Source organism: Carassius carassius, chromosome 2 (genome assembly GCF_963082965.1).
Source record: "Carassius carassius chromosome 2, fCarCar2.1, whole genome shotgun sequence".
In the NCBI taxonomy this organism is placed as follows: domain Eukaryota; kingdom Metazoa; phylum Chordata; class Actinopteri; order Cypriniformes; family Cyprinidae; genus Carassius; species Carassius carassius.
The window spans coordinates 8,876,066-8,903,477 of NC_081756.1; the positions used below are offsets into that span (position 1 = coordinate 8,876,066).

The following is a 27,412-nucleotide window of genomic DNA, read 5'->3' on the forward strand; positions in this document are numbered from 1 at the left end:
CAGTGATTTTTACCACAGTTAAACTGCTTTCAGCACTGTTATTTTAGTATTTATATAGTATTGTTGAATTTGTTAATGTGAAGCATGGCCACTTTGTGCTTTTTGAAATGACATATATATAATATAATATATATGCATTGTTTGTATCCGCAAAAGCACTTTGTGTGTGTATGTCAGGTGGGTTGCCATAACCGCGCATGAGTCTCAAAGAGTGATCCAGGAGTTCTTCGTTCTTCTATCCTCTTGTGATGAATTATTGCATGTTTTCCCTAATCTGAGCTCCGCAGCTTGAGTCCTCTCCAGGTGTTGAGCACTGTTACCACTACAACCCATAAAAAGGGATTTTGCGCTGAATAAGTCATTTAGTAGATGACCCTTGGCAGTTGTCAGAAGATGCTGATTTGGGTGGTTTAGTAATTATTCCAAACATGGGACTTGCATCAAGCAAATCTGGGTCCTTAATGAGGTAGTTTTGAAAATTTCTTATTGTATTTCTTACTGGCTTGGCAGGCAGCATTTGAGGTGTAAATAAGTGTTTAGCTTCAGTCCTCAGGTGGATTAATTTTCCCTCTTACACACACACACACACACACACACAAGCTACCCAACTGTGCGTACTATTTAAAGGGTGTTACGGGTTCAATTCAAATGAAGCTCTGGCAAATATGTTTGTGGCATAATGTGGATTTACCATAAAATATATTTTGTTAAAAAAAAAAAAAAAACTAAGCAAAAACCACCACCTAAATAAGACAGTGAAAGTACATCTAGCCAGACAATAGATATTAAAATGGGTTTGCACACACTTAAAGGTATAGCTTCAAAGCTTTTATGCATTTATACATGCTGACATGTTTGGTAACCTTTTCTGTGCATATCCAATCATTTTTTTTCCCACTGTAAGTCAGTCATCAAGCTTTACAAATAATGTTGATGCACTTTTTCATTTTCATTTTTATTAGTTTATAATTATTATTTTGTTTAAAACAAAACAGTAGTTTTTCACTATTTTTGATTATTTCACTTTTCTTAAAAAAAAAGTTATTAGATTTTAATTATTTTTAATAAAAAAATTTAAATGAATGTACAACCCGAATTCCGGAAAAGTTGGGACGTTTTTTAAATTTGAATAAAATGAAAACTAAAAGACTTTCAAATCACATGAGCCAATATTTTATTCACAATAGAACATAGATAACATAGCAAATGTTTAAACTGAGAAAGTTTACAATTTTATGCACAAAATGAGCTCATTTCAATTTTGATTTCTGCTACAGGTCTCAAAATAGTTGGGACGGGGCATGTTTACCATGGTGTAGCATCTCCTTTTCTTTTCAAAACAGTTTGAAGACGTCTGGGCATTGAGGCTATGAGTTGCTGGAGTTTTGCTGTTGGAATTTGGTCCCATTCTTGCCTTATATAGATTTCCAGCTGCTGAAGAGTTCGTGGTCATCTTTGACGTATTTTTCGTTTAATGATGCGCCAAATGTTCTCTATAGGTGAAAGATCTGGACTGCAGGCAGGCCAGGTTAGCACCCGGACTCTTCTACGACGAAGCCATGCTGTTGTTATAGCTGCAGTATGTGGTTTTGCATTGTCCTGCTGAAATAAACAAGGCCTTCCCTGAAATAGACGTTGTTTGGAGGGAAGCATATGTTGCTCTAAAACCTTTATATACCTTTCAGCATTCACAGAGCCTTCCAAAACATGCAAGCTGCCCATACCGTATGCACTTATGCACCCCCATACCATCAGAGATGCTGGCTTTTGAACTGAACGCTGATAACATGCTGGAAGGTCTCCCTCCTCTTTAGCCCGGAGGACACGCCGTCCGTGATTTCCAACAAGAATGTCAAATTTGGACTCGTCTGACCATAAAACACTATTCCACTTTGAAATAGTCCATTTTAAATGAGCCTTGGCCCACAGGACACGACGGCGCTTCTGGACCATGTTCACATATGGCTTCCTTTTTGCATGATAGAGCTTTAGTTGGCATCTGCTGATGGCACGGCGGATTGTGTTTACCGACAGTGGTTTCTGAAAGTATTCCTGGGCCCATTTAGTAATGTCATTGACACAATCATGCCGATGAGTGATGCAGTGTCGTCTGAGAGCCCGAAGACCACGGGCATCCAATAAAGGTCTCCGGCCTTGTCCCTTACGCACAGAGATTTCTCCAGTTTCTCTGAATCTTTTGATGATGTTATGCACTGTAGATGATGAGATTTGCAAAGCCTTTGCAATTTGACGTTGAGGAACATTGTTTTTAATGTTTTCCACAATTTTTTTACGCAGTCTTTCACAGATTGGAGAGCCTCTGCCCATCTTTACTTCTGAGAGACTCTGCTTCTCTAAGACAAAGCTTTTATAGCTAATCATGTTACAGACCTGATATCAATTAACTTAATTAATCACTAGATGTTCTCCCAGCTGAATCTTTTCAAAACTGCTTGCTTTTTTAGCCATTTGTTGCCCCCGTGCCAACTTTTTTGAGACCTGTAGCAGGCATTAAATTTTAAATGAGCTAATTAAGTGGATAAAAGTGTAAAATTTCTCAGTTTAAACATTTGCTACGTTATCTATGTTCTATTGTGAATAAAATATTGGCTCATGTGATTTGAAATTCCTTTAGTTTTCATTTTATTAAAATTTAAAAAACGTCCCAACTTTTCCGGAATTCGGGTTGTATATTTATTTTGAAACCAGGTCAAGTCTCCTTTTTTGCATAGCACTTTATACAGTACTGGTTGTTTCCAAGCAGCTTTACAGCATCAAACAGAAAAATTGTTTTATATAATGCAAGAAGTCAATATCATAGCTGGTCATTCTTCCAGCTAAAGTCAGTTCATGGATGATTCCGTGATGACATCATCAAGTTCAGCTCTCTTCCAATTTCTAAAAGTGCTGTTGTGACAAATAAAATCCTTAACTTTAAGAAGACAAAAGTGGGGTTAAAAAAATAGTTAATTTATTTGAATATCCTAGGTAGTATCTCAGTTAGTGATGAGGTGATAAACCGATCAGTATGAATAAAATGCTGTTTTAAATGGAGTACAGCATTTAACACTGCAAAACTGTCAGCTGACCTTAATAAAATAAAGCATTGCTATTCTGCCTTTTAAATGGACAACCATCCAAGTATAAACGTGCTTTTTGTTTAGGTTTTTGGAGTCAAGTAAATTTTCTGTGGAAATCAGCAAAACAGTTTAGCTTGTATTCAATCTAGAACTATTTTTAAGCCTAAACTAAAGCCTGTTTCTTCCTAATGCAGAGTGCAACCCCGGCTTCTACTTGTACCAGACGGGCTGCGTGAGAGACTGTCCAGAAGGTTTCACCGCAGGCACCCGTTCAACCTTCCTCCCCAACAACGAGGTGATGTCCGTCTTCCGTCCCGCCTGCCTGCCCTGTCATCCCGTCTGCCTCAGCTGCAGCAGCACAGGGCCTCAGAACTGCCTCTCCTGCCCACCTAACAGGCACCTGGACGTCGTCTCTCGCACCTGTCTGCACCCCAACCAGATCCATCGGGAGTCTCCAGACGGCAGACTGTTTCAGGTGCAAGACGACATCTCGTCCATCAAACTGCCTGTGACCCTGGCTGTGCTCAGCTGTGCCTTCATCGTGGCTATGTTTGTGGCCGTGTTCAGCGTCCTGCAGATGCACACGCGCATGCAGAACAAACTGCTCTCTGCTGAAGCGGGGGTTGGACCCGGCTTACTGGCCGGGTTCGGTTTCAAACGCACCGCAGTTGCCTACAAGGGCATCCCGAGCGTTTGGCGGGAGGATGAAGGCAATTCCGAGTCTGAAAACGAGGAATTCGAGATCCGCAATGAGAGGACTGCCTTCATCAAAACACAAAGTGCTCTTTAACCCCTTCTTGCCCATGTTCCTCCCCTCTCTAGCCTCTACTGCATTGTTGTCTGTTTTTGTGTGCGTGTGTGTTTTCCTTCTGGGTTAGTCTGAACATATCTCACATCTGGGGCTTTTGGTTTGTTTTTCGCACCTGTCGTAGTTATAAGCCATGCATTCACCTGGGTGTTGACTTCTTGGTGCCTCAACATGGAAAGCTTCCAGACACGAACGATGGGGACGAGTCTATTGTCGCAGGGCCGTCCTGAAGTTACAATAAACATGATTATTGTTTGGTCTCTTCCTCTTGCCTACTGAGATTTTGAGAAGATTTATTTGCATATAAGTGTGTGAGTGTAAACTACGTTTATATGAAGTCAGTCAGTGCTGCAGGGGGTCGGATCCACTGGCTTTACACAGGGAGCCCTTTAGAAGAACATATCACTATTTCTACATGGTCAGAGATGTGTTGTGTGTTACATGCATTTGAAGAGATTACTGCTCCCCCTAGAGCATATACATTGCTGAATTCTTGATTATTTAATGTACAGTAGGCAGTTTAAAGGAATAGTTCTCCAAAAGATGAAACGTGTCGTCATTTGCTCACCCTCATGTCATTGCAAACCTGCATGATTTTCTTAGGTGGAAAATATTTTGCAGAAAGTCCAAATGCCTCAAAATCTATATTTGTCTCTCTGTGTGTGTGTGTGTGTGTGTGTGTGTGTACAACATAAAAGTATTTTGTGTTTGTTATAGAATGTCATTCAAAATCTCATTTGTTTATCAAAGGGTCAAAATCATGGCATCAAACCTAGTGTGGTTCATTATTTTGTAATTGTTACATTTAATTTAGTCTAGGGTGAAAATAGAATCTGGAAATTGCCATTTAGCTGAATATTTGTCATGATTGTCATTCATATATATAAAACAGCCCCATAACATTATATTATATATAAAATCTCAAAAAATGTGAACGCAAATAGCTTCTGAATTGCTCTGGTGATTCTTAAATGTCTTTTGATGTTTCTTTGAAGTAAGATCACATGCAGGTTTGAAATGACATGAGTAGGTGAATATGGTAAATATTTTATTTGTGTGTTTCTCTGTGAACCGCAGTAACCCTGCGCTCTCTGACCGTACCGCATGTACGGGAGAGAAAACTGATGTCGCTCCGAGCCAGCTCAGCAACATTAAGCTCTTCTCTTTTCTAAATCTGTCCTCCTGTCAAGGTTTTAAATACTACGGTCCTGGCTATAGACCTATCCTGAAAAGATCTGGCCTCCATATTGTCATGTTTGTGGGGATCATCCACTTGTGATATACAGATGTTAGAGGTGTTGTTCTGCACAGTATGGGTATGTTTTTAAAATAAGTCTGAGAAAGGGCTGTGATGACCCTCAACCAGAGCAGCTGTCAGATATCACTGCAGTTTTATAGATGACTGGTTATTTTAATCTGCTCAAATCATTTCATCGGGTCAGTTTCTTTGCTTACAACTGTTTGTTTGTAGTAGTACGCTTGGCATTGTCAGATCATCCACCCAGAATATAGTACTATTGTTTTTTTTTTTTTTTTTTTTAAATATGAATCACATATACATGATCCACATATGTTGGTCTTATGCAGTATCTTTACGAAATTACAATGTCATCTATGGAATCTGTGCAATAGAGGCCCAACAGAGTTATGTTGATGCTCTGGCTTCCTTTTATAATATATCAAAATGATTGGCAGTAACCGGTGAGCACTATCAGCCTTTCCAAACCATTGTTTCTAACCTTAACTGTGTAAAACAAGGAAACAAACTATTTGCATCATTATCAGCCTTGCATTAGTTTAGTTCAAACACTTTTTATACAATGAATACATCAAGGCTCGTCTTTATTTTAAAGCGTGTCCTGTACATCTGCACAGTCTGCAGACAATCAGAACATCTTCATTTACGACACCCTACAGTTTCACAGCTGATAAATGTGAGACCTGACAGTAATGTTATTTGTTGATCTGGTTCCTCACTGTTCTAAAAACAAGGTTCAAATTGGAACTTTTCATCCCTTCTTTTATTATTTGTATAGAGTGAAAATTGAAGCTGCTAATAACTATGCAGCTAAACAATTGTCTTTATACATAGGTCTTCAGTTAGTTTACATGGAATGAATTTGGGTAAATAGGGCCACAATTTTTGCATTAATTTTGCATATATATATATATATATAATATATAAACACACGCACGCACACAGAATTAATTCTACTTTCTATTAACACTTTCAAAATACATGTTTATTAATTTCTCTACACTTTTGTTTAGCTAAACTAGGGGTCTCCAAACCCTGTCCTGCAGAGTTTAGCTCTAACCCTAAGTAAATGCACCTGAACCAGCTAATAAAGGCAAGTTGGAGCTAAACTCTGCAGGACACCGGCCCTCCAGGACCGAGTTTGTAGACCCCTGTGCTAAACTGTAAAATAGCTGTTCTGCTCCCTGCAGTAATGATTTCATGTTACAGCGGTTTTGGAAAGCCTTAAAGAGTGAAGGCATGACCAAAGAGCACAGGATTAAAAATCTGCTTGCCTTAGAGTGATAATATGACCTGAAAAAAACACTATAAAAAAAATCTATATTATATATATTAATTGGGTTCGCTTCAGTTTTGAATTGGTTAACTGATTTAGTCATACACATTCATAAAAATGCTTCGAGTGGTTGTTAAATAAAATTTTTGCGGCTGTGGTCTAAACTCATGTCATGACTTCAGTTTTTACCATTGCCACACACAACAGGGTTTCACCCTGATGGTGCGATGATTGCATTATGCTTTAAGGGCTTGAGTGTTTGTTTCTGTGTGTCTTTGCCTCCGTGTGTGTGTGTGTGTGTGTGTGTGTGTGTGTGTGTGTGTGTGTGTGTGTGTGTAAGCCTCAAGCAAGAACCATCTGGAGTCATATGATTATTTTCACCTTTATTTGAAGAGTCAACTGATGCATGTAGTTACCCAAGTAGAAAACACCCATCATTTGTTTGACTACCTGAGACAGGACAACTATATAAAAATGAGGCCTATTTTTGTACTATCAATGGTGCATTGTCATTTACATGTAATTTAAAGATTATTTTGCTCTTTTTTTTTTTTCTTCTTCTTTTTATTTAATTGATGTCAATATGCGAATTAAAGATTATACAAATAAATAAAGATCTATGCAAACTTCATAATTTTCCTTTGTGAACTCTTTGTTGTATTTCCTGTAGGTCAAATCTTATAGTCCACAGCCATGCTGAACTACCTTTAGTGGGAGTTTTTTTTTTTTTTTTTTTTTAGATGTTGAGATGATCTTGACAAAGGTACATGACACATTTTAAAGGTTTCTACTTGGAAATGTTTTTTCTGAGACAGGTCTAGCACCCTGTTGACTGTTGAGGTTTAAGTGTTGCGTGCAATGACTACAAAAGGAAGATCTGTCTACGCTACAAAAAGGATGCATTTGATTGAGAAATGTTAAACCATGTACCGAGTGCCTCGACCAGTTGTTTAAAATGTGACTTGAAAAAATGAAAGGAGAACTACATATCTTAACCATTTTCTATTTTGTAACAAAAATGGACTACCAGACGACTTCCCTCGGTTTGTACAACATTACATCACAATGTGTGTAATCCCACAAAAACACGTACTCAATTAAAAAAATAAATAAATAAACACCTATGAATCATCACGGTCCAAAATATTAAATCATGACCGTTCTATTATATCCTGTTTGCTATGTGAGCATTTCTTATTTACTTTTACCTGTATAGGCACATATCTTGGAAAGAGCGAGAGAGAGAAACCTAGATCATTGAACTCATTGTGCAGGGCATGTTACACCAATGCAGCACAGTGTGTGTGTGTGTGTGCATGTGTGTGTGCATGTGTGTGTGTGTGTGCATGTATACACACACACACACATATATATACATTCATATATATGTATGTATATATATGTATGTACATGTATATATATATATATATATATATATATATATATATATATATATATATATATATATATATATATATATATATATATATATATATTTGTATATACATATGTATATATATATATGTATATGTATATATGTATATGTATATATCTATGTATGTATATATCTATGTATGTATGTGTGTGCATGTATACACACACACACACACACACATATACACACGCGCTTCTTAATTATGTTTTTGAATTATTTCTCGTGTTTAGTTTCATGTTTTACATGCTTTTAATGTTGTACTATTTATAATTAATATTTAGTCATATTAAAATAATTGTAGCCTATTATAATCCGATTTTTTTTTATGTAAATATGAATGTAAATGTATATGTAAATTCCCAGGAGACGTGTTTTATGAGACGGTACCTGTGTAGTGCAGGTGTTGTCGGGGTTTGATCCTGTTGTTCGCAGTGAGTCTGCGTCCTGCCGGACTGTCTTCCTGGTTTTGGTTTTTTAGACGGTGTTGTGGTCACCAGAGCTCGTCTGTCGCCTCGTTTGTCTTACTGTCTCCGGTATTTATAGTCTCGACGCGCTCTTTCCGTCTCGTCGCTTTGTTTTAATGGAGAGTTACGTGATTCGGTCGTCCTGACAGGTACGTTTCGCTGCGGCCAGACACATCTGAGGTGAGAATTTACCCAATTTCAAATGTCGACAGTAAGGTTTTGGTTTTACATAGTCGATCTTTTTAAGAATGCCCGTTTTATTTTTATTTTAAATTAAGATTGATTCTTCTACAAACTAATGTCGTTGTAACCAGTGACTGACGTTTAGAAGAAACCGTCGGTGACGTCACAGCGCCTTCAGACCACTTTTGTTTTAACCTTTTGAACACATGTATTATACTTTTGTATTTATATATCTAATGTACGCTTGTTATTTACGCTTTTAATAGGTAAAGAAAGTATACAAATAAAAACGGGCTGTAGAAAAATAATTAGTTCATATTGAAAATTAATATGATGAGAGTTTCATTTTGGTTTAAAATAGTTAAGCGCACTAGGTCTTATATATATATATATATATATATATATATATATATATATAAACACACACACACACACTTTGGAATTGAAAAAAAATATATGTTTGTACACTTTTTGGAATAAAACACACACACACACACATATATATGTGTGTGTGTGTGTGTGTGTGTTTTTTATATATGGGAAAGTTGTCACTGTGGTTTTCCTTGCTCCTTTACACACAGTAGACCTTGTTCTATTGTAAATCATAAACTTTTTGGCATTTCAGAATATTTCCTGATGACTGAGATGTTCGGTATTATATAACTTTTCACATTTGATTTGGGAAGTGGTCAAGTGTAGACAACATCCCTTTCTTGTCCTAAACTACCCATGAGGAAATGAAAGTTTCTGAAAACTCCCAAGTTTATTGCAATCCTTTTTTCAACCGGCACACAAAGGGTTCAAATTTTGTTATGCAGTGCACATTAAAAGTAGTTTAAAAGTCTATAATATTCTTCCTCTTTCTGTAGATCTTGGTTTGTGGTGTTTGTCATTGACCTGACTATCAAGTATCTTTGACCAGCATACTACTTGTGACACATACACAGTGTAGGTCATTTTGACTATTAGTTATTATTTCTGTCTACATGATGGCTGATAAAAACACTTTTTCACACACCTCTGCTGTTTTAGCGTGCTGCAGGTATGGGTTTCGGGGAGGACCTGTGGTGCCCTCAGGGTCACGCCGCTCTAATAAAACTACAAGACTCCGAGCTGCGTCTGATGGAGGTCATGAAGAAGTGGATGACGCAGAGGGCCAAGAGCGATCGTGAGTTCTCCGTGCAGCTGCATCAAATGTCAGCCATTGTTGAGAAGCTGGAAGGATCTCAGCCTGGAGGAGGTCTTGACTACATCAGCCAGTTCAATAAGGTTGGAAGCGTCCCCTTAGCGAGTAGAACATTTCAGAAGGCTTGTATTTGGAATTTTCCATAATTGATTCCAATTTATATTGGAGATTTTACTACATTTAGATGATATATCCATGGTAAAGTGCTCTTGAGTACTGCATGGAGTCTGAATTCTTACTTTCCACATGATGTGAACACATATAAGCGACAGGTACCATAAGATTTTCTTCTTCCTGTTCCGTTTTTTTTTCTTCTTTTATTCATTCATGCACGTAATTAATGAATGAATGAATGAAGTTATGTATGACTTGTGGTAATAAATAAATAAATAAATGTGAACACATAAAGCCATAGAAAGTGCCCTGTTATTGGAAATTGCACTGTAATAATCCAAAAGCTCTCAGGCTTTCTCTGACTTTCCAACTGTTTAGACTCTGTTACAATGCTAGAGTCACTAAAGGCTTGTTTCCACTGAGCGGTACGGTACAGTACAGTTCAGGACAGTATGATTTGTTAAGGGTACCCTGATCAGGCTTGTGTTTCCACTGTCAATAGTACCATTATTTGGTACGCGTGGTGTATGCCGGAAAGTAGCAAAGAACCACGACAACAAGCACAACTTTGCCTCTTTTTGTTAAATGTCAGTTTTAATGAACAATAATAGCCATTATAAAAGTATAAGTAGAAAGTATAAGAGGCTCATATAAGAGGAAATAAAGACAAAGGAAACAGTTCAGCCAAACGTATGCTACAAAGTCAGCGCTGTACTATGGTAAAGTTAAAATTAAAAAGGTGCAATGTGTAATATTTACAGCGATCTAACTCTTAAAACTACATTTCATAACAATAACAGTAATATTTAGAAAATGATGCGGGTTTTTGGGCAAATAATAACTAATAGTCAAAATGACCTACACTGTGTATGTGTCACAAGTAGTATGCTGGTCAAAGAAACGGCAAATGACGTTTCAGAAGTCCACAAGAACAGTCAAGAACGCATATTGAGAAACGGCTATTGTCTGTGTGAAAATATACAATTATAAAATACACGGTCATAAATTTTTGTGTTTGCGAACTATGATGTAAATAAGCCCAACACTCACAGCAGAGCAGAACGTGTCCCTTGTATCAAGCAAAAGTGACGATTTTAGTCAACCAATCAACGTTCTGCAGTGAGTTTAGCTCCACCCTTTTGGTACCCTTCACCTTTCTGACGGTGGAAATGGAAATAACTGCGTACCGTACTGTAAAGTACCGAGCTGTACCGCTCAGTGGAAGCAAGCCATAATTGAGTATAGGCCATGAACAGGCCTAAAATGGTTTTATTTTCTTTGAGGATGCAAATTGAAAACATTCCGAAAGTCTTTTTTGATTGTTGCATTCACTTGAGAGATACATGCACCTCAGTCAAACAGTGTGCATTCACATTTTCAATGCCTAAATCCTAAGAAATCATTCATTTTCTTGCTCTCACAGTCATGGAACGTGCTGGTCAATCAGACGGAGAGCCTCAGTCGTCTCATGCGCAAGCACTCGGAGGATCTGATGGTGGGACCCCTCAGCAAACTCACCCTCCTCATCCGGGACAAGCAGCAGCTGAGGAAGACTTACGGGGAACAGTGGAACCTTCTCAGCCAGGAGCTGTGCAGGGTCAGCGCCACACGCACATCACTCTCACACAGTTCACTGTTACACATTACAATAAAGGTTTCTTATTGTCATCAATGGTTCCATGAAGAACCTTTAACATCCGTGAAATCCTTTCATCACACCAACGGTTCTTTGTAGTGGAAAAGAACATAAAATGAAAAAAATTGGTTCTTTTATGGAATCAGTGCTAAACCCCCCTTTTGGAAACTTATTTTTAAAAGTGTATCTCAAACTGAAGGTCTTTTGCAGCTCTACAAACATACTTATTTACCATGACAAATGAATATATATATATATATATATATATATATATATATAAACACATACTGTGTTTTACCATTCAAGTTGTAATGCAGTAGAAGTTAGTCAAAATGCTGAGAGCCAGCAATATGAAGTTACACATTAAATGAGGAAATGTGTGTGAATCATGAAGTATGAATATATTTGAAAGAATTTTCCCAGTTTCCAAATAGTGTGCTTTCATTTGCATAAACACTGTTTAGAGGAAACATATGCTTTTCAAGACTGCATTTATTTAATAAAAAAATACAGTAAAACAGTAATATTATGAAATATTACAACAATTTGAAATAACTGCTTTTTTTTATTTCAAAATGTAATTTATTCTTGTGATGTAAAGCTGTATTTTCAGCATCATTCCTCCAGTCCTCAGTGTCACAAGTTTCTTCACCAATCATTCTAATATGCCAATTTGCTGCCTAAAAAAAATTATCATCATTATTATCGTTGTACTGATTAATTTTTTAGTGGAAATAATGATACATTTTAGGATTCTTTGATGTTCAAAACAACAGCATTTCAGAAGAACAGCTGAAAAGAATTGATTTGAAAGGGAAATCTGCAATCTTTTCACGCCGGCACTATTTAAGTTTTTATCAAAAGATCATCAGTATAATCATCTCATATTTGTTTCAGTGAATGTGTTTAGATGTTTGGCACAATCTAATATTAGATAGAGGAAATGTAAGTGGTAAGTCATCAAGCAGCTTATTTGTGTACTTATTTTATTTGCTTAATAGGAATAGCAGTGGTTGCTGCACCGCCGCTCTCACCCTGCTTTGAGTTTCTGAAGTTATATCTGAAGTCCAAGTTTCCAAATGTTTTTCAGATCGTTTCTGTGAATTCTTAAATGTTTTAGTGTTGCAACAAAAGCAACAAAACTCTGTGTGTATGTCAGTTTGTTTACAGTAAACGTTTCAGTTAAAACAGTTTACTTAAGGAACCAGATTTTATATTGGACATTAAGTGGCGACCCAACATGATCATTTTATTTTTACATTTAGTAGTTTTGTCAGGCAACCTGTCCATGTTGGTCACAGTGTTGCTTGCATTTTTGTCTGATTTGGCTTCTACTCAGTAATGCATGACTTTGCATCAAAATCAAGTAGTTTGCACAGCCTGCATTCACAGATATAGGAAGGAAGTTGCAACTACTGCAACAAATAAATCACTATTTCCATTGATACTTATGTTTAGCCTGGAGGCTTTTAAAGCTATTATTAGCTAAATATCACACATATTCAACCTCATATCTAAAGCTGGCTAGTAACATGTTGAAATGATTCTCAGCAATAAGTTTTCAGTCCTTGTCCTTTCATGCCTTTGATTGCACGGCAAACGTGACTCACTTTAATGCACCAGTCTGGATTTTGATTGTATTTTTGTCCTGTTGTGGAAGGTTAGGTCACCCAAACTGAGCTGGACCGAGTCAAGTCCAGTTACAGACAGCTAGTACGAGACGCGACCCAGGCCAAAAGAAAATACCAGGAAGCAAGCAAAGGTAAGAAGCCTCGCTGCTGCATTGTTCTCTAAAATGCTTGGCCATTCTTCTTTCATTTTGACTATGAATTGTGGATGTTGTTCTTAACATATAGGCACAATAAAAGGAACTGTTTAATGTTTAAACACTGAACGGTTTTAAGGTATTATGTAAACAAGGCTTTTGTCTACTTGGCCAAGAGCGACGTGTATTCTCTGTCACAAAGATGTAACAAAGTTTCCTCTTACAGAGGAAACAAGAGAAGCTTAGTGTGGTTTCTCCAGTGAGCATAGTGTGAATGCTCAGCATGGCTCTTTTTGCAGCACTTAGATTGGCCAAAATGAATGCATCAGTAAATATAATATTCATACACAGACAACGGATATGAAAAGTTAATTACGGATACTGTATATTTGCACTGTGGAAGGCATTATTGAAATTAGCTATGGTGTACTGCAAATGATTGGTACAGTTTTATCACATTTTGATAGGATGAGCAAACTGTTTTATAGGCTTTAATGCACTTGGCCGATGTATGGGGGAGTTCAGTGGTTTGATGGGTGGCTGATTTAAATTTAAATGAGTAAATATAGCACTTGAGAACTACACTACTGTTCAAAAGTTTGTCATCAGTGGGATGGCTCTTATGCACACCAAAACTGCATTTATTTGTTTTATAAAATAGAGTAAAATGATGCGGCATAAAACAAGATATTTCTTCTGTTAAACCAAACCAAAAAATGTCCTTGAGAGCAATCTCATTAAAATCCAGTAAATGACACAATCCACAAAAGTCCGCTACAAACTCCTTAATGGGACGATTGCCCTTGACGAAGACGCAGAAGATGAACTGCTGGGTTCATGTTTAAATGTCCAGCTTTCTGTAACATTTAGTCCACCGAAGGTGAGTTTACTGCATCCCTGTGCAGTTTGTTTAAATCCAGACATGAAGAGATACAAGATAAACAGAGTCTTGACTTGGCATGAACATGAAACAACTCGCTACGTAGAACAAAGCTACACAAAGACAATGGAAACTCCAGTACTATATTACTGAACAAAAACACAAAACATGTGATGTGTGTGTGTGTATATATCTATATATAGATATAGGTGTGTATGTGTGTGTGTGTGTTTGTGGTTGAATAGCCTCTTGTACCTGAAATCACCTTTCTCCTAGATGTTCATGTGTATTTGTGGATGGTCTTTGTACAGACAAAGAACGCGAGAAAGCAAAGGAACGCTACATCAAAGCCACTCTGAAACTGCACGAGCACCACAATGAATATGTGCTGTCGGTGAAGGCCGCACAGGTGCATCACCAACTCCACTACGGCCAAAGCCAGCCGGCCTTGCTGGAAACACTGCAGACGCTGCAGGAGGAAATGGTGCTTATTCTGTGAGTCAACGTTAATGACATCAATCAACGCCATAAACATATACTGAGAACTTATGGTAGTTAACATGCGCTTAGCTAACATGGATTTATTTCTGTTTATGATGACAGTGGTAGATGATATCATGTAAGACCTTCGTTTTCTTAAAATAATCTTTACTGTAGTATCAAATAGATTTTTACAGTTTTTAAATTACGGTTCTTGCTAGGTGATGAACTCATTGCCTTTTTTTAAAAGCTGACAATTTTCCACACAATGACTTATGCTTTTTGAATGGATATGTCATCCTGTTTGCTTCTCACATGAATTGTGGATTGAGGATACTGTTACAGTTAGAAAAAAGAAGTAGGTGTCCTGTGTCCTGTGTATGAAAACACATGACTGACGTGGCATGTTGTTTTCCTAGGAAGGAGATTCTACAGGAGTATTTCGATCTGTCTAGCTTTCTTCACGATGAGGTGGTCAGTGTTCACACTGAAATGGCCAATGCCCTGAAAGCCATCCAGCCACAGACGGAGTACGAGAACTTCATCCAGCAGAACAGGTGTATACTAATACCTTTCCCTTTTGTTCCCAGTTTTTGTTGAATGAAATGGGATCCTGGATCAGAGGAACAAAGGATGTCATATACATTTGCTAACTTGCTTGATTATCCTCTGTGCAACTTATTCTCATCTCTTAAAGTCAACATTAAAATCAAATGAACCCTGTTTACTTTCATAATAGATGGCCCTGGCCTTAGCGACTATCCTGCTGGCACATTCAAATTCAACCTTTTAAGATGCAAAACATATACTGTGACATAAATTGGGGGGAAAAAATGTATGTGTTGCTTGCAAAAAAATGTCTGTCATTAAAGAATGAAAATATGTTGATGTTGAACATTTGAGGTCCAACGTGCTCACAATCTCTCACCCTTTCATTAGTAACTACCCTGCTGATGCATGAGCTGTAAAGGCAAAGGATGCAACAAATAACACCAAAATAAGTCCATTTCACAAATTAAAGAGTCCTCCAAACGGTCACTGGCATATAATATATAATATAATATAATATAATATAATATATTTATTGTAATATAATAATAATAAGTATAATATAATGAAATATTTGCATATAATTATGAATGAATGGTCGGTTAGTTATAGTTGCATGAGATGTAAAGAGAAAGGCTGAAACATAAAAAAGTCAATTTAAAGGTTTTAGGAGTCCAGCAAAAATAAATGGTCACTGGTCAAACATCTGTTGTAATATAGTGAATTATTTGCACATATGCATGGCATGCATGCATGAAGTAAAAATAATAATAAATAGTTTGTGAATAAATATTTGTATGTTGCTTGAAAAAAATAACAATTGTCACAGTTGTACTTAAATGTCTGTCAATCAAAAATAAAATGTGTTTCCTTCATAATAATCAAGCCCAACAGCTGCCCAAATCTTGGACATAACTAAAACCATGTGTGCAATGTAATATAACTAATAACATCTTAGCAACTAATCAAATCATGATGGATAAAAACAAGCCCCGTCTTGCATTTCTTCCCTGATAAATATTCTGTTTGGTTTTATGCATGGGCTTGCAGATGCCCTTTTATGTTACAGTACCTTCACAAGGATTGTCAGGCTTCTGTCTTGTCCATGTCTCTCTGCATGCACATGTACAGTATGTATGTGTATGTGCAGGTCAAGAGGAGAGGTTCCTGCATGTGTGGAGTTTGACAGCAGTTTGTTGGAGGATGCTGAAGGTCTGAAGCCTGAAGATCTGCAGCTTAATGAGCTCACAGTAGAGGGAATCCAGCATCGGTGAGTTGTTTCTTCTTTCTGCTCACCTCTGTACAGTCGTGGCCAAAAGTTTTGAGAATTACATAAATATTGGAAATTGGAAAAGTTGCTGCTTAAGTTTTTATAATAGCAATTTGCATATACTCTAGAATGTTATGAAGAGTGCTCAGATGAATTGCATAGTCCTTCTTTGCCATGAAAATTAACTTAATCCCAAAAAACCTTTCCACTGCATTTCATTGCTGTCATTAAAGGACCTGCTGAGATCATTTCAGTAATCGTCTTGTTAACTCAGGTGAGAATGTTGACGAGCACAAAGCTGGAGATCATTATGTCAGGCTGATTGGGTTAGAATGGCAGACTTGACATGTTAAAAGGAGGGTGATGCTTGAAATCATTGTTCTTCCATTGTTAACCATGGTGACCTGCAAAGAAACGCGTGCAGCCATCATTGCGTTGCATAAAAATGGCTTTACAGGCAAGGATATTGTGGCTACTAAGATTGCACCTAAATCAACAATTTATAGGATCATAAAGAACTTCAAGGAAAGAGGTTCAATTCTTGTAAAGAAGGCTTCAGGGCGTCCAAGAAAGTCCAGCAAGCGCCAGGATGGTCTCCTAAAGAGGAATCAGCTGCGGGATCGGAGTGCCACCAGTGCAGAGCTTGCTCAGGAATGGCAGCAGGCAGGTGTGAGCGCATCTGCACGCACATCGAGGCCAAGACTTTTGGAAGATGGCCTGGTGTCAAGAAGGGCAGCAAAGAAGCCACTTCTCTCCAAAAAAACATCAGGGACAGATTGATCTTCTGCAGAAAGTATAGTGAATGGACAGCTGAGGACTGGGGCAAAGTCATATTCTCCGATGAAGCCCCTTTCCGATTGTTTGGGGCATCTGGAAAAAGGCTTGTCCGGAGTAGAAAAGGTGAGCGCTACCATCAGTCCTGTGTCATGCCAACAGTAAAGCATCCTGACATCATTCATGTGTGGGGTTGCTTCTCATCCAAGGGAGTGGGCTCACTCACAATTCTGCCCAAAAACACAGCCATGAATAAAGAATGGTACCAAAACACCCTCCAACAGCAACTTCTTCCAACAATCCAACAACAGTTTGGTGAAGAACAATGCATTTTCCAGCACGATAGAGCACCGTGCCATAAGGCAAAAGTGATAACTAAGTGGCTCGGGGACCAGAATGTTGAAATTTTGGGTCCATGGCCTGGAAACTCCCCAGATCTTAATCCCATTGAGAACTTGTGGTCAATCCTCAAGAGGCAGGTGGACAAACAAAACACACTAATTCTGACAAACTCCAAGAAGTGATTATGAAAGAATGGGTTGCTATCAGTCAGGATTTGGCCCAGAAGTTGATTGAGAGCATGCCCAGTCGAATTGCAGAGGTCCTGAAAAAGAAGGGCCAACACTGCAAATACTGACTCTTTGCATAAATGTCATGTAATTGTCGATAAAAGCCTTTGAAAGGTATGAAGTGCTTGTAATTATATTTCAGGACATCACAGAAACAACTGAAACAAAGATCTAAAAGCAGTTTAGCAGCAAACTTTTTGAAAACTAATATTTATGTAATTCTCTAAACTTTTGGCCACGACTGTACAGTATAGTGGCACCAGTGAAAGCAAAAATGTCAGAAAAATGCAGAAGTGAAAGCTAAAACTCTCAGAAGCCTCGTCATTGCTTATGAAACCATCATATGAACATTTCTTTTTTCATGTGTTTTTTAGAGGGTAGAGAATGAGTATTTTTCCATAGCCTGTTTGCTTTTTGGTTCATTGTTGTGTGTGTGTGTGTGTGTGTGTGTGTGTGTGTGTGTGTGTGTGCGTGCGTGCGCGCGCCGTAAGGCATCGTCTTAAGCTAATTAGGAACCAGATAATTAGTTTTTTCAATTACTTACACACTACAAATCATTATCTAAAAACAACATCCCAACTCATTATGCCAATATCTACAACAGTGTTTTTTTTTTTTTTTTTTTTGTCATGTAGGACACACAAAAGTATTGTTAAACAGTAACATTTAAAAGGTTTTTTTTTTTTCAAGAAATAATTAACTTTATCCTGAAAGGATGCATTAAATTGTTTAAAAGTGACAAAGAATTTTAAATTCTTACAATAAGAAAAAACTATTACTGTTGAACTTTCTATTCATCAAAGAATTTATCACGGTTTCCACAAAAATATTGAGATCTTAATAATGAGAAATGTTTTTTGAGCAGCAAATTACTATATTTCTGAAGGATCATGTCACACTGAAGACTGGAGGAATGATGCTGAAAATTCAGTTTTGATCGCAGGAATAAATTACATTTTAAAACATATTAAGACAGAAAACGTTTTTTTTTTTACAGCTAATATTTCACGTTTTCAGTTTTTACTGTATTTTTATAGTTTTTATTTATTTTTTATCAAACACATGCAGCTTTGGTGTGCATTCCTTGGTGAAATTTATTTCAAAAAAATTTAAAAATCTTACCAATACCAAACAGTAGTGTACATTAAATGCAAAAATAATACATTTAGGTTAAAACCGCTGTTCATTATCCAAACATTAACCATTAACTGATAAGATAAGAATATTAAATTAGTGTTAAATAAATAATAGAATGGACGAGTGACTTTGTGACTTTTTTTCGGTTTACTTTAATGTGCAAACAGCAGGATACAGAACAACAGAGCAACAACAGAACCTTAATTCACAAATACTTTATTTGAATTATTATGCACCTGCAGTGCTTGTGAAACAAAGAAAAACAGAATAAAACAATTTCAATTAAAAAAAAAAAAAAAAATGACAGGCCTACACCGAATATTTTTAACTTAAATAACTGACAAGTTAAGACGACGAAATGTGCGTTGAAGAAAGGTTTTTCTTCAGGCATAAAAATAAATAGCAGGTCTTTCTCAATGCACAACTTGTGTAGTATTTTTTATTTATTTTTTTAATTGTCAACGAAGAAAAAAAAACGTGGAACATTTTTTAAAAACCTTTTAAACCATTTAGCTGATAGTATTAATCAGTGAAAATTCTTACTTTTGGTTAATGGTTAAACAATCCTAACTCTATTCAGTTGTTTAGCAACTGGGAAAGTTTGTACACAAATACGATGTACACACATATTTCCTCACATAATGTGTAACTCAGGCCCTAAACTGGCCCTTAGCATTTTGACTACTTTCTATTGCACCACAACGCATTTTGCACTTTCACGCCTTCTCATTTTTTCTCTTCTCCAAGGCTCACTGCTGTGGAGGAGGAGCTCCTGGGTCTCGCTAGTACTCTTGGTTCTCAGCAGGCCACTGTCAATCAGCTGGAGCTGGATCTGCAGAATGAGGAGAGCTTGGCAAACACAGGCCAGAGGTGAGCCTTTGATCTCTACAGTTCAAATGCCAAGTAGATTTTAAAGGAAGTTTCCACATGTTGCTAGGCAACTAATCATTTAGAAAACTTTTATCCAAAGTCAAATTTTTCTGGAGCAACCAGATAGCTCAAGTGTGGCTCCAAGTAGATTCAAACCCCTTACTTAACGTACTTTAACCCCTGCAACATACCACCGTCATGTTAAATATCAGATTTCCATCGCTGTAGTCTGTTTTACAGCATAAATTTAGAAATTAAAAGTGTTTTTTGATGTGTGGTTGAGACATGAAGTCAAAGATTCATATAAAGTCTTCATATAAAAGCAAGGATTGTTAATTGAATGTAAAATGTTACCAATTTATGTAACAAATTAGAATCAGTAAAATTAGTCAAATATATTTTGAGAATAAGGTCTGGCCAAAAGTGAGATTTCAAATATTGAAATCACATTATACATGTACTTACACACATTTGAGAATTGGAATATCAAATATTAAATTAGAATTAATAAAATGATACATCTGTTGTTTAGAATGTACCATTTTATAACAGAATTCCAAGGTATAGATATATGGAGTTATTATTGTCATCAACTAAACCTTAACCAACGCTTTACTGCTATTGTTGCAAAAACAAAATCATTTATTTTTGCTAATTTTATTGGGGGGCATGTGCCCCAATAATGATCAAACTCTGGAAACTCTACTGATATGGCCACATAAACTGATGTGGTCCGGTCAGAAACTGAGTTTGAGACTTCTGGTGTATATCAATTAATCTTCTTGTGCCTCCACAGTGGCAATGAAAAGAAAAGAATCAATCTGCATCTAATCAAATAATTTTGAATCCATAAGAGCATTCAGATTTCCCCAGATTCTCACCACTGTTTACATGAATGTGAGTTTGTTCTCCTCTGTTTGTTGTTTTAGGGTGTATCAGTTCAGTAAGCGTAATGCTCTGGAGGACAGCAGACAGCAGGTCGTTCTGTCAATGGTGGCTCGAGCTCGTCTGGAGGCCCAGCGGAGGCTTCTGTCCGATAAACTTCAGTCTCTGGGCAGTAAGGATGCTCCACCTATAGTCCTGGATGATGATCAGATATCTGTCACGTCCAACAACTCAGTGAGTCCACTCTCATCTCATTAAACTGTCCTGAGAACTTCACTTCTTCATACACCTGCTTTGCGTTCTTCAGGTGTACTACACTTGTCGGAAAGGTTTAAGAATAACTTTTCCATTCTTCAAAACAAGTCTATCCAGCTGTACTCTATAAACTACATCTGACAACATGTTTACTTGCAGGTTGATGGAGTACGAGGAATCTTATTTTGAAATAAGTAAATTTTTACAGTGTATGAAAAAGTACTGTATCTTTCAGAATTTCCTCTTCTGTATTTTTTTTAACAAATAAGCAACTTTGTGACATCAAACAGATGAATACTGTATATGAACACATGATCATAAACCCCTAATGACTACTTATTAAAAAAAAATTGACTGTAAATAAAATGGAAAACATGAAATGGCCCCTGTGAAGAATCAAGTGGCTTCTTCAAAGCTGTAAAATGCAGTGTCATAAAGATGTAATGTAAACGTATCTAAGCCAGTCATGCTGTTGATTCTGAAATGTGAGAATCACACAACATTGTTGACTCTGAGCTACCAGGACGCACTCACATGCTGCTGGTTGACCTTTCTGAATAAGGTTGTTCCTCGCGCATACTGTACATCACAAGACAGAGACATGATTCCACTGTCAATCGTTTTGTAGGCTGTTTGTTTAGCTGATCTTCCGATTTAACTGCATGTTTCAGTACAAAAAGTTTTAATATCATTGTAAAAACATGAGAAAAAAATAAATAAATATATACTGTATAGAGCATTATGGGCCTTGCACAAATATAATAAAATTGTTACATGACGGAGTGCATTTTTACAGGGTATTTTTGTTGTGCTATTGTATGATTCGTTGTTTCTTTTTTTTGCAGGAGCGTGATAAAGACCATAAGCATCTCAACGTAGATGTAATCGTGAGTCACCTCAGCAGCTTGTTCAAGCCCAAGTATACGGTTGGTGTTTTTTAGTGGCAGTCTTCCTCTCTCGCCTCCTCTCTGCTCTCTGCTCATTGCTGTATCTGCAACATCTTCCTGTAGAGTAGTGTGTTTTATACATCTGACCAGGTTCCCCCCGCCCTGGTGCCAGTCCCCGAGGAGGAGAAGCCCTTGACCCAGCAGAGCTGGTATCACGGTGCCATCCCCCGTCTGGAGGTGCAGGAACTGCTGAGGAATGATGGAGACTTCCTGGTTCGAGAAAGCCAGGGCAAACAAGAATACGTGCTGTCTGTGCACTGGGGCGGCCAGTGCCGGCACTTCCTCATTCAGAGTACAGACGTGAGTGTGTTTTAGGTGATATTCGTGCCAGTCAGGGCCATAGCTGGGTTTGTGGTTTCTTTCTCAACTGTTCATAGACATAACCGACAGCTTTTCGATGATACTCATCAAGAACGGGTATTTCAACAACATTTTGCATGTATTTGTTTTTTCAAGTGCATGAAGATGCAATACTCAATTCAGTGTTCACAGGCTGTGAGACGTGGCTCTCTGCATGCGAGAGGCTGCTAAATTAATCTCTTTTAGGTCTTTTTGCACTTTAATGTTTAAATTGGCAAGGTGTATTTGTTTGTTCTAGCGCAAGTCGATCTTGTGCATGAAAGTTTTAAAATCTCTTGAATGTTTAAATTGGCGAGACTTAAAAACACATGCAAATGATAAGCTTGCGTGATGACGTGCAGCAGTGGCCCCTCAACTGGTCCTGAGCATTTTAAAGGTGCTGCATGTAATTAAATGACTGTACTTAAGCATATAAATACCATAATATGTTTGCAGATATTTAGGAAACATACTAAGTTCACATACTTGTTTCTCCCAGAAATGAGACCCAAGTCCGACCCAACTGCATTTATTTTCAAACCCAAATGTCGAGCATTGACGTGTGCACAGCCTGCAGCCCCACAGTCATAAAGAAAAATCCCAGTGTCCTGCTGACTGATTTGGCTGCTTCTAAATTTAACATTTAACATCATTTAACATTTACTTAATTTATTATTACTTTATATTATTGCCGGCCTGCCTGATGGATACCCCTCTAGCGACGGCCTTGGTGCCAGTACATGATGTATGCAGTTATTAATTGTCATTTATTTAATTAAAGCCATTATATTCATGTTTATGTGTGTGTTTAGGGTGTGTATCGTCTCGACGGAGAAGGTTTCACCTCTGTACCACTGCTAATAAAGCACCTCCTCAGCTCCCATCAAGCCGTCACAAAGAGGACAGACATTTTGCTGAAGAGACCCATCCTAAAGGTTTATCACTGATCCCAAATCAGTCTCACAATTACTATCTAGATTTTTTAAATAATAGATTATTGCTGAAGAGTGAAAGGCTTGATGGAGTGAAAAATCTCCTTGGGTCCAATGTTTATTATTATTATTATTATTATTATTATACAATATTGAAATATTACTAATACAATCAACATGTATTAGTTTGTTTGTTCATTCACTCTTTACTGTCCCCCTAGAAAATGTTAATAAAGGAATCTAAAAAAAAAACTTTTTTTTTTCACAAAGCAACTATTAGTTGCCACTATAAATATTGTACAGTAGTGATGGGGCAATATATACAGTAGTTACCAAAACTATTAAATGCATCATATTTTACAATTGTGAGCAGTATATAAGAAAACTGTTAGCTCCCCTTATGTCTACAACAAAATATATTTATTAAATATACTATTAAAATATTCCAATATTTAATACATCACAATAAATATGTTTGTTTTTTCATAAATGAACTCCTTTTTGTTACAAAGTAAGCTTTTTTTCCACAATGAAGGCCAAAAGCACTATTATAGAACTTAGAAGTTCATCTTTTAACATTTGCAATAGTTAAGTTCATATTTGTAGTATTTCTGTTAAGGAAGTGTTCTCTATATATGGGCATGCATTAATGCTATATCGGTCGACTGCTGTTGTGATTGGCCAGTCGTTAATATGATGTACACTTGCAGAGATAAATTAATTTTCCAGGTGTTTTTTTTTTTTTTAGGATAAGTGGGTCTTGGAACATGATGATGTGATTCTCGGACAGAGCATTGGTCGGGTGAGCTGTCTGTCCTCTGTGTTATATAAAAAGACTGATAAGAGGATGTCATTAAAGATTCACCAAGCCAGTTATGTGTTCATAATGTTGCTCATTGTAATGTTTGGATGTTATCAGGGCAACTTTGGTGAGGTGTTCAGTGGGCGCCTGCATTCAGACAACACACCAGTCGCTGTGAAAGCCTGCAGAGAGAATCTACCCGCAGAACACAAGAACAAGTTCCTAATGGAGGCCAGGTTTGTATCGACTCTTAATATTAACATATTCTACATATACTCTCACATAACACTCTTATTTAACTAAACATCTCTCCATTTCTATCCCAGGATCCTAAAGCAGTATGACCATCCAAACATAGTGAAGCTAATTGGCGTCTGCACACAAAAGCAGCCCATTTATATCATCATGGAGCTGGTGCAAGGTACATATAAGCTTGAATTAAAAATCTTTAAAAACAAACTGTGCGCCAAAAAATAAAAGAAATCTGACATTTACTTCATTTTAAACCTGTATAACCTATAAAATATGTTTGACAGTGTAGCAGTGTAGTGTAAGTAGACCTTTATTTAAATTATGTAGCTTCAAAAATGACAAAAAAGCACATTAATCTATTTTATCCACATGATAGATTTGCTTGAAGAAGCCTTTGTAGAAACCTAATGAAATAATGACACAATTATGATAATGAATATTATTTTTGTTATTATTATTAGTATTATTATGTTGCATTTAAATAATCTTTTGTCACAAAGGAACTATTATTTTGTTTAGTTGCTTATTCATTTAATAAGTGTAACATTCAAATTATAATACATTATGAAATAATACAATATATATTTATTTATAATTAACTGTAAAAAGTTTGCAAAGGGTTATTATCTTTTAGTCACAAGGGACCGTTCTTTTATTCATTTACTTAGAAAAGTTGAATAAAGTATCCTTTTTATTTGTTTGTTTTTTATTATTAATTTAATTCTGAAATTAATGTTACCGTTTATTGCTTGAATAACATAGTGCATGATTACGAACGAGTGCTTTAAAATGTTCATGCTGTAAAAACAAGTGGCGTATTCTGCTGGCAGGAGGGGACTTTCTAACCTTCCTGCGCACAGAGGGCCACAACCTGAAGACCAAGATGTTGATCAAGATGGCAGAGAATGTGGCTTCAGGGATGGCGTACCTGGAAAGCAAGAAATGCATTCATCGGTGAGAGGCTGACAATGAAATGAGGACAGAAAGACAACAAAGTCTACTGATATATTTGTACATTTATGCATTTAGCAGACGCTTTTATCCAAAGCGACTTACAGTGCATTCAGTCTATAAATTTTTTTTACCTTCAATTCCCTGGGAATTGAACCCACAACCTTTTGCGCTGCTAACGCAATTCTTTACCACTGAGTCACAGGAACACTATATGGCACAAGATCTATAGTGAGAAACTGTAGTGGCTCCATAAAGCTCTAGCTGACCTCACAGCTGGTTTTTATTGAGTATAATAAGCAGTATTTCACTATTATGGTTAAGTCTCTTTACCAGCGCTTTGTGAGTGGCCAATGCCTGATGGGAATATTTTGGGATAATGAGCTGAGAGGAAATGAAACATCACTGCTCCATCTGATAGTGACTGTGTCGAACGCTTCAGGATTGAGTTCTCATAGAGCCAGTGTTACATCACATGCATTCCTGTACTTTTTTTGGTTTGTTCTGGTTGTTTTTGTTTGTTTGCCTGTTTTATATTAGTTTCCTTCAGGGTTTGTCTTTCTCTACGTTTGCATTTATTTCAGGGCAGCCTACAGTAAATCTGTCTGATTGTCCCTGTCTATAGAGACCTGGCTGCACGTAACTGTCTCGTAGGAGAGGAGAGCGTGGTGAAGATCAGTGATTTCGGTATGTCTCGTCAGGAGCAGGACGGTGTTTATTCTGCTACAGGAGGAATGAAGCAGATCCCAGTCAAGTGGACGGCACCGGAGGCCCTGAATTATGGTAATACTCCACCAGATATTCCCAAAAAAAATGTTGTTGTTGTTGTTGTTGTTTTTTTGTCAGCTGAAGCTGTTAGACCTAAAAAGAGATTTAAAGTTAATATTTTAATAATTTACTTTCACATTTGCATGCTCATGGTTCTGGTTAGTGGTCACATGACATGCTGCTGCAAGTAAAGTAAAAAGATTTTTTTTTTTTTTTTTTTTAAAGATGTTCGTATTTTAAAATTATTTATATTATATAATAATAATAATTATTATTATTATTATTATTATTATGTAATTAAAAACATTAAATTAAAATCAAGAAAATAAATTAAAATAGCTATAATAAATAATAATCAATATTATTTATGATTAATATTGTTGTTGTTATAATTATTATTTCAAATACTTCAATATTATTGAACATTTGATTACAAATAAAACATTGTTATTGTTATTATATGGGTTAGTTATTTATAGAATTATTAATATGATAAAAAATAGCATCATTGTTTTAACTCTATAAAATTAAGATGCAATATTTACTGTTGTAAATGACAATTTTCCTGTAAAATAAAAAATATTTGATAATTATAGGCCTAATAATTGTTATTCTTTCTCTGAAAGTTAAGGTACTGATATTGATGATTAAAATTCTTCCGTTTCAAATGTTTGCAAATGTTTCAAATGCTTTTATTTTGTCAGAATGCTGGTGAAATGCTGTAAGCTTCACCAGTGCCACAGACTATGTGAGAATCAGATATTAGACTCTATGTATTTATCCTGGACTATCCTGCATGTTTGACTGGTCAGGACTGAGAGTGTCGTGTCGTGTCTCACTGCTTCTCTCTGCTGGTTCATCAGGGCGATACACCACAGAGAGTGATGTGTGGAGTTTCGGAGTGCTGCTGTGGGAGACGTTCTCTAGAGGAGTCACACCGTATACTGTACCACATAACATGAGTAACCAACAGACCAGAGACGAGGTGGAGAAAGGTACTCCACATGCATAAAACTGAGCTTTATTGCCCTTTTGTCAAGCCAGTGTCGCTTATAAGTCTTGATTTTGTTTGTAGGATATCGTATGCCGGCCCCAAATAACTGTCCGGATGAAATCTACGCCCTCATGTGTCAGTGCTGGCAGTATGATCCGAGAAATCGACCCTCGTTTCACAAACTAAAGGCAGATCTGTACGCTTTATGTCAGTAAAACATGATCACAATGCAACTTGACTTGTTGATGAGGCCAAAACAAAGATTTTTTTTTTTTATTGTGTGCCGCAGTTGTTTAAAACAAATATGCATACACAGTAAAGCACACCATCAGTGGCTTCTGACAGAATACTGTTAATAAGAGTAGAATTTAGAATATTTTATTTTATATACAAACTGTATTGAATGCTATGCAATGTGGTCTTCCAGATGGTTTTATTTGTGACGTCCTGATGTTTCAATAATAAATACTTTTTTTTTTTTTTTTTTTGGAGATGACATATATGATCACATGAACATAAGTCTGCATATTTATTGTTTATAGTATGGAAATAC

General features: G+C 36.8%; 2 protein-coding genes and 1 long non-coding RNA gene across 6 annotated transcripts in view; all 3 read left to right on the forward strand.

Moving 5' to 3' along the window:
• The window catches only part of LOC132101621 (furin-1-like), an 83,142-nt gene extending 78,946 nt beyond the window's left edge, over window positions 1–4,196 (forward strand). For both annotated transcript variants that reach the window (XM_059506705.1, XM_059506713.1), the window contains exon 16: window positions 3,275–4,196. In XM_059506705.1, the coding sequence (XP_059362688.1) occupies window positions 3,275–3,870 (596 nt within the window). In that variant the 3' untranslated portion in view covers window positions 3,871–4,196. The remainder of the gene's footprint in view (window positions 1–3,274) is intronic.
• Window positions 4,197–4,198: 2 nt separating this feature from the next.
• On the forward strand, window positions 4,199–7,056 carry LOC132101636 (uncharacterized). The gene is made up of 2 exons (XR_009423197.1): window positions 4,199–6,719; window positions 6,763–7,056. It is a non-coding gene; the product is annotated as an uncharacterized LOC132101636 (long non-coding RNA).
• A 1,198-nt stretch (window positions 7,057–8,254) lies between these two features.
• Window positions 8,255–27,089, forward strand: fes (FES proto-oncogene, tyrosine kinase). Of its 3 annotated transcripts, none has more exons than XM_059506637.1 (20): window positions 8,255–8,501; window positions 9,374–9,452; window positions 9,537–9,773; window positions 11,228–11,401; window positions 13,106–13,202; window positions 14,397–14,580; window positions 14,985–15,122; window positions 16,265–16,384; window positions 19,612–19,734; window positions 20,664–20,853; window positions 21,720–21,800; window positions 21,885–22,121; window positions 22,973–23,095; window positions 23,841–23,894; window positions 24,012–24,130; window positions 24,221–24,315; window positions 24,977–25,100; window positions 25,723–25,880; window positions 26,729–26,860; window positions 26,941–27,089. In XM_059506637.1, the coding sequence occupies exons 3-20, from the start codon at window positions 9,549–9,551 to the stop codon at window positions 27,072–27,074; spliced, it is 2,508 nt and encodes an 835-aa protein (XP_059362620.1). In that variant the 5' UTR covers window positions 8,255–8,501; window positions 9,374–9,452; window positions 9,537–9,548; the 3' UTR covers window positions 27,075–27,089. The 3 variants fall into 3 exon arrangements, with proteins under 3 accessions (XP_059362620.1, XP_059362628.1, XP_059362635.1); XM_059506645.1 differs by having other exon boundaries at window positions 8,255–8,470; XM_059506652.1 differs by having other exon boundaries at window positions 8,256–8,501; window positions 21,912–22,121.
• Window positions 27,090–27,412: the final 323 nt, after the last annotated feature.

What these genes read in the sequence shown, in the direction of transcription:
- fes (XM_059506637.1), top strand. Translation starts at nt 9,549, where the DNA reads ATGGGTTTCGGGGAGGACCTGTGGTGCCCTCAGGGTCACGCCGCTCTA. An exon ending in CTGTCACGTCCAACAACTCA is followed by an intron (nt 20,854 to 21,719) that starts GTGAGTCCACTC and finishes TTTTTTTTGCAG; the next exon opens with GAGCGTGATAAAGACCATAA. An exon ending in CAGAGACGAGGTGGAGAAAG is followed by an intron (nt 26,861 to 26,940) that starts GTACTCCACATG and finishes TTTTGTTTGTAG; the next exon opens with GATATCGTATGCCGGCCCCA.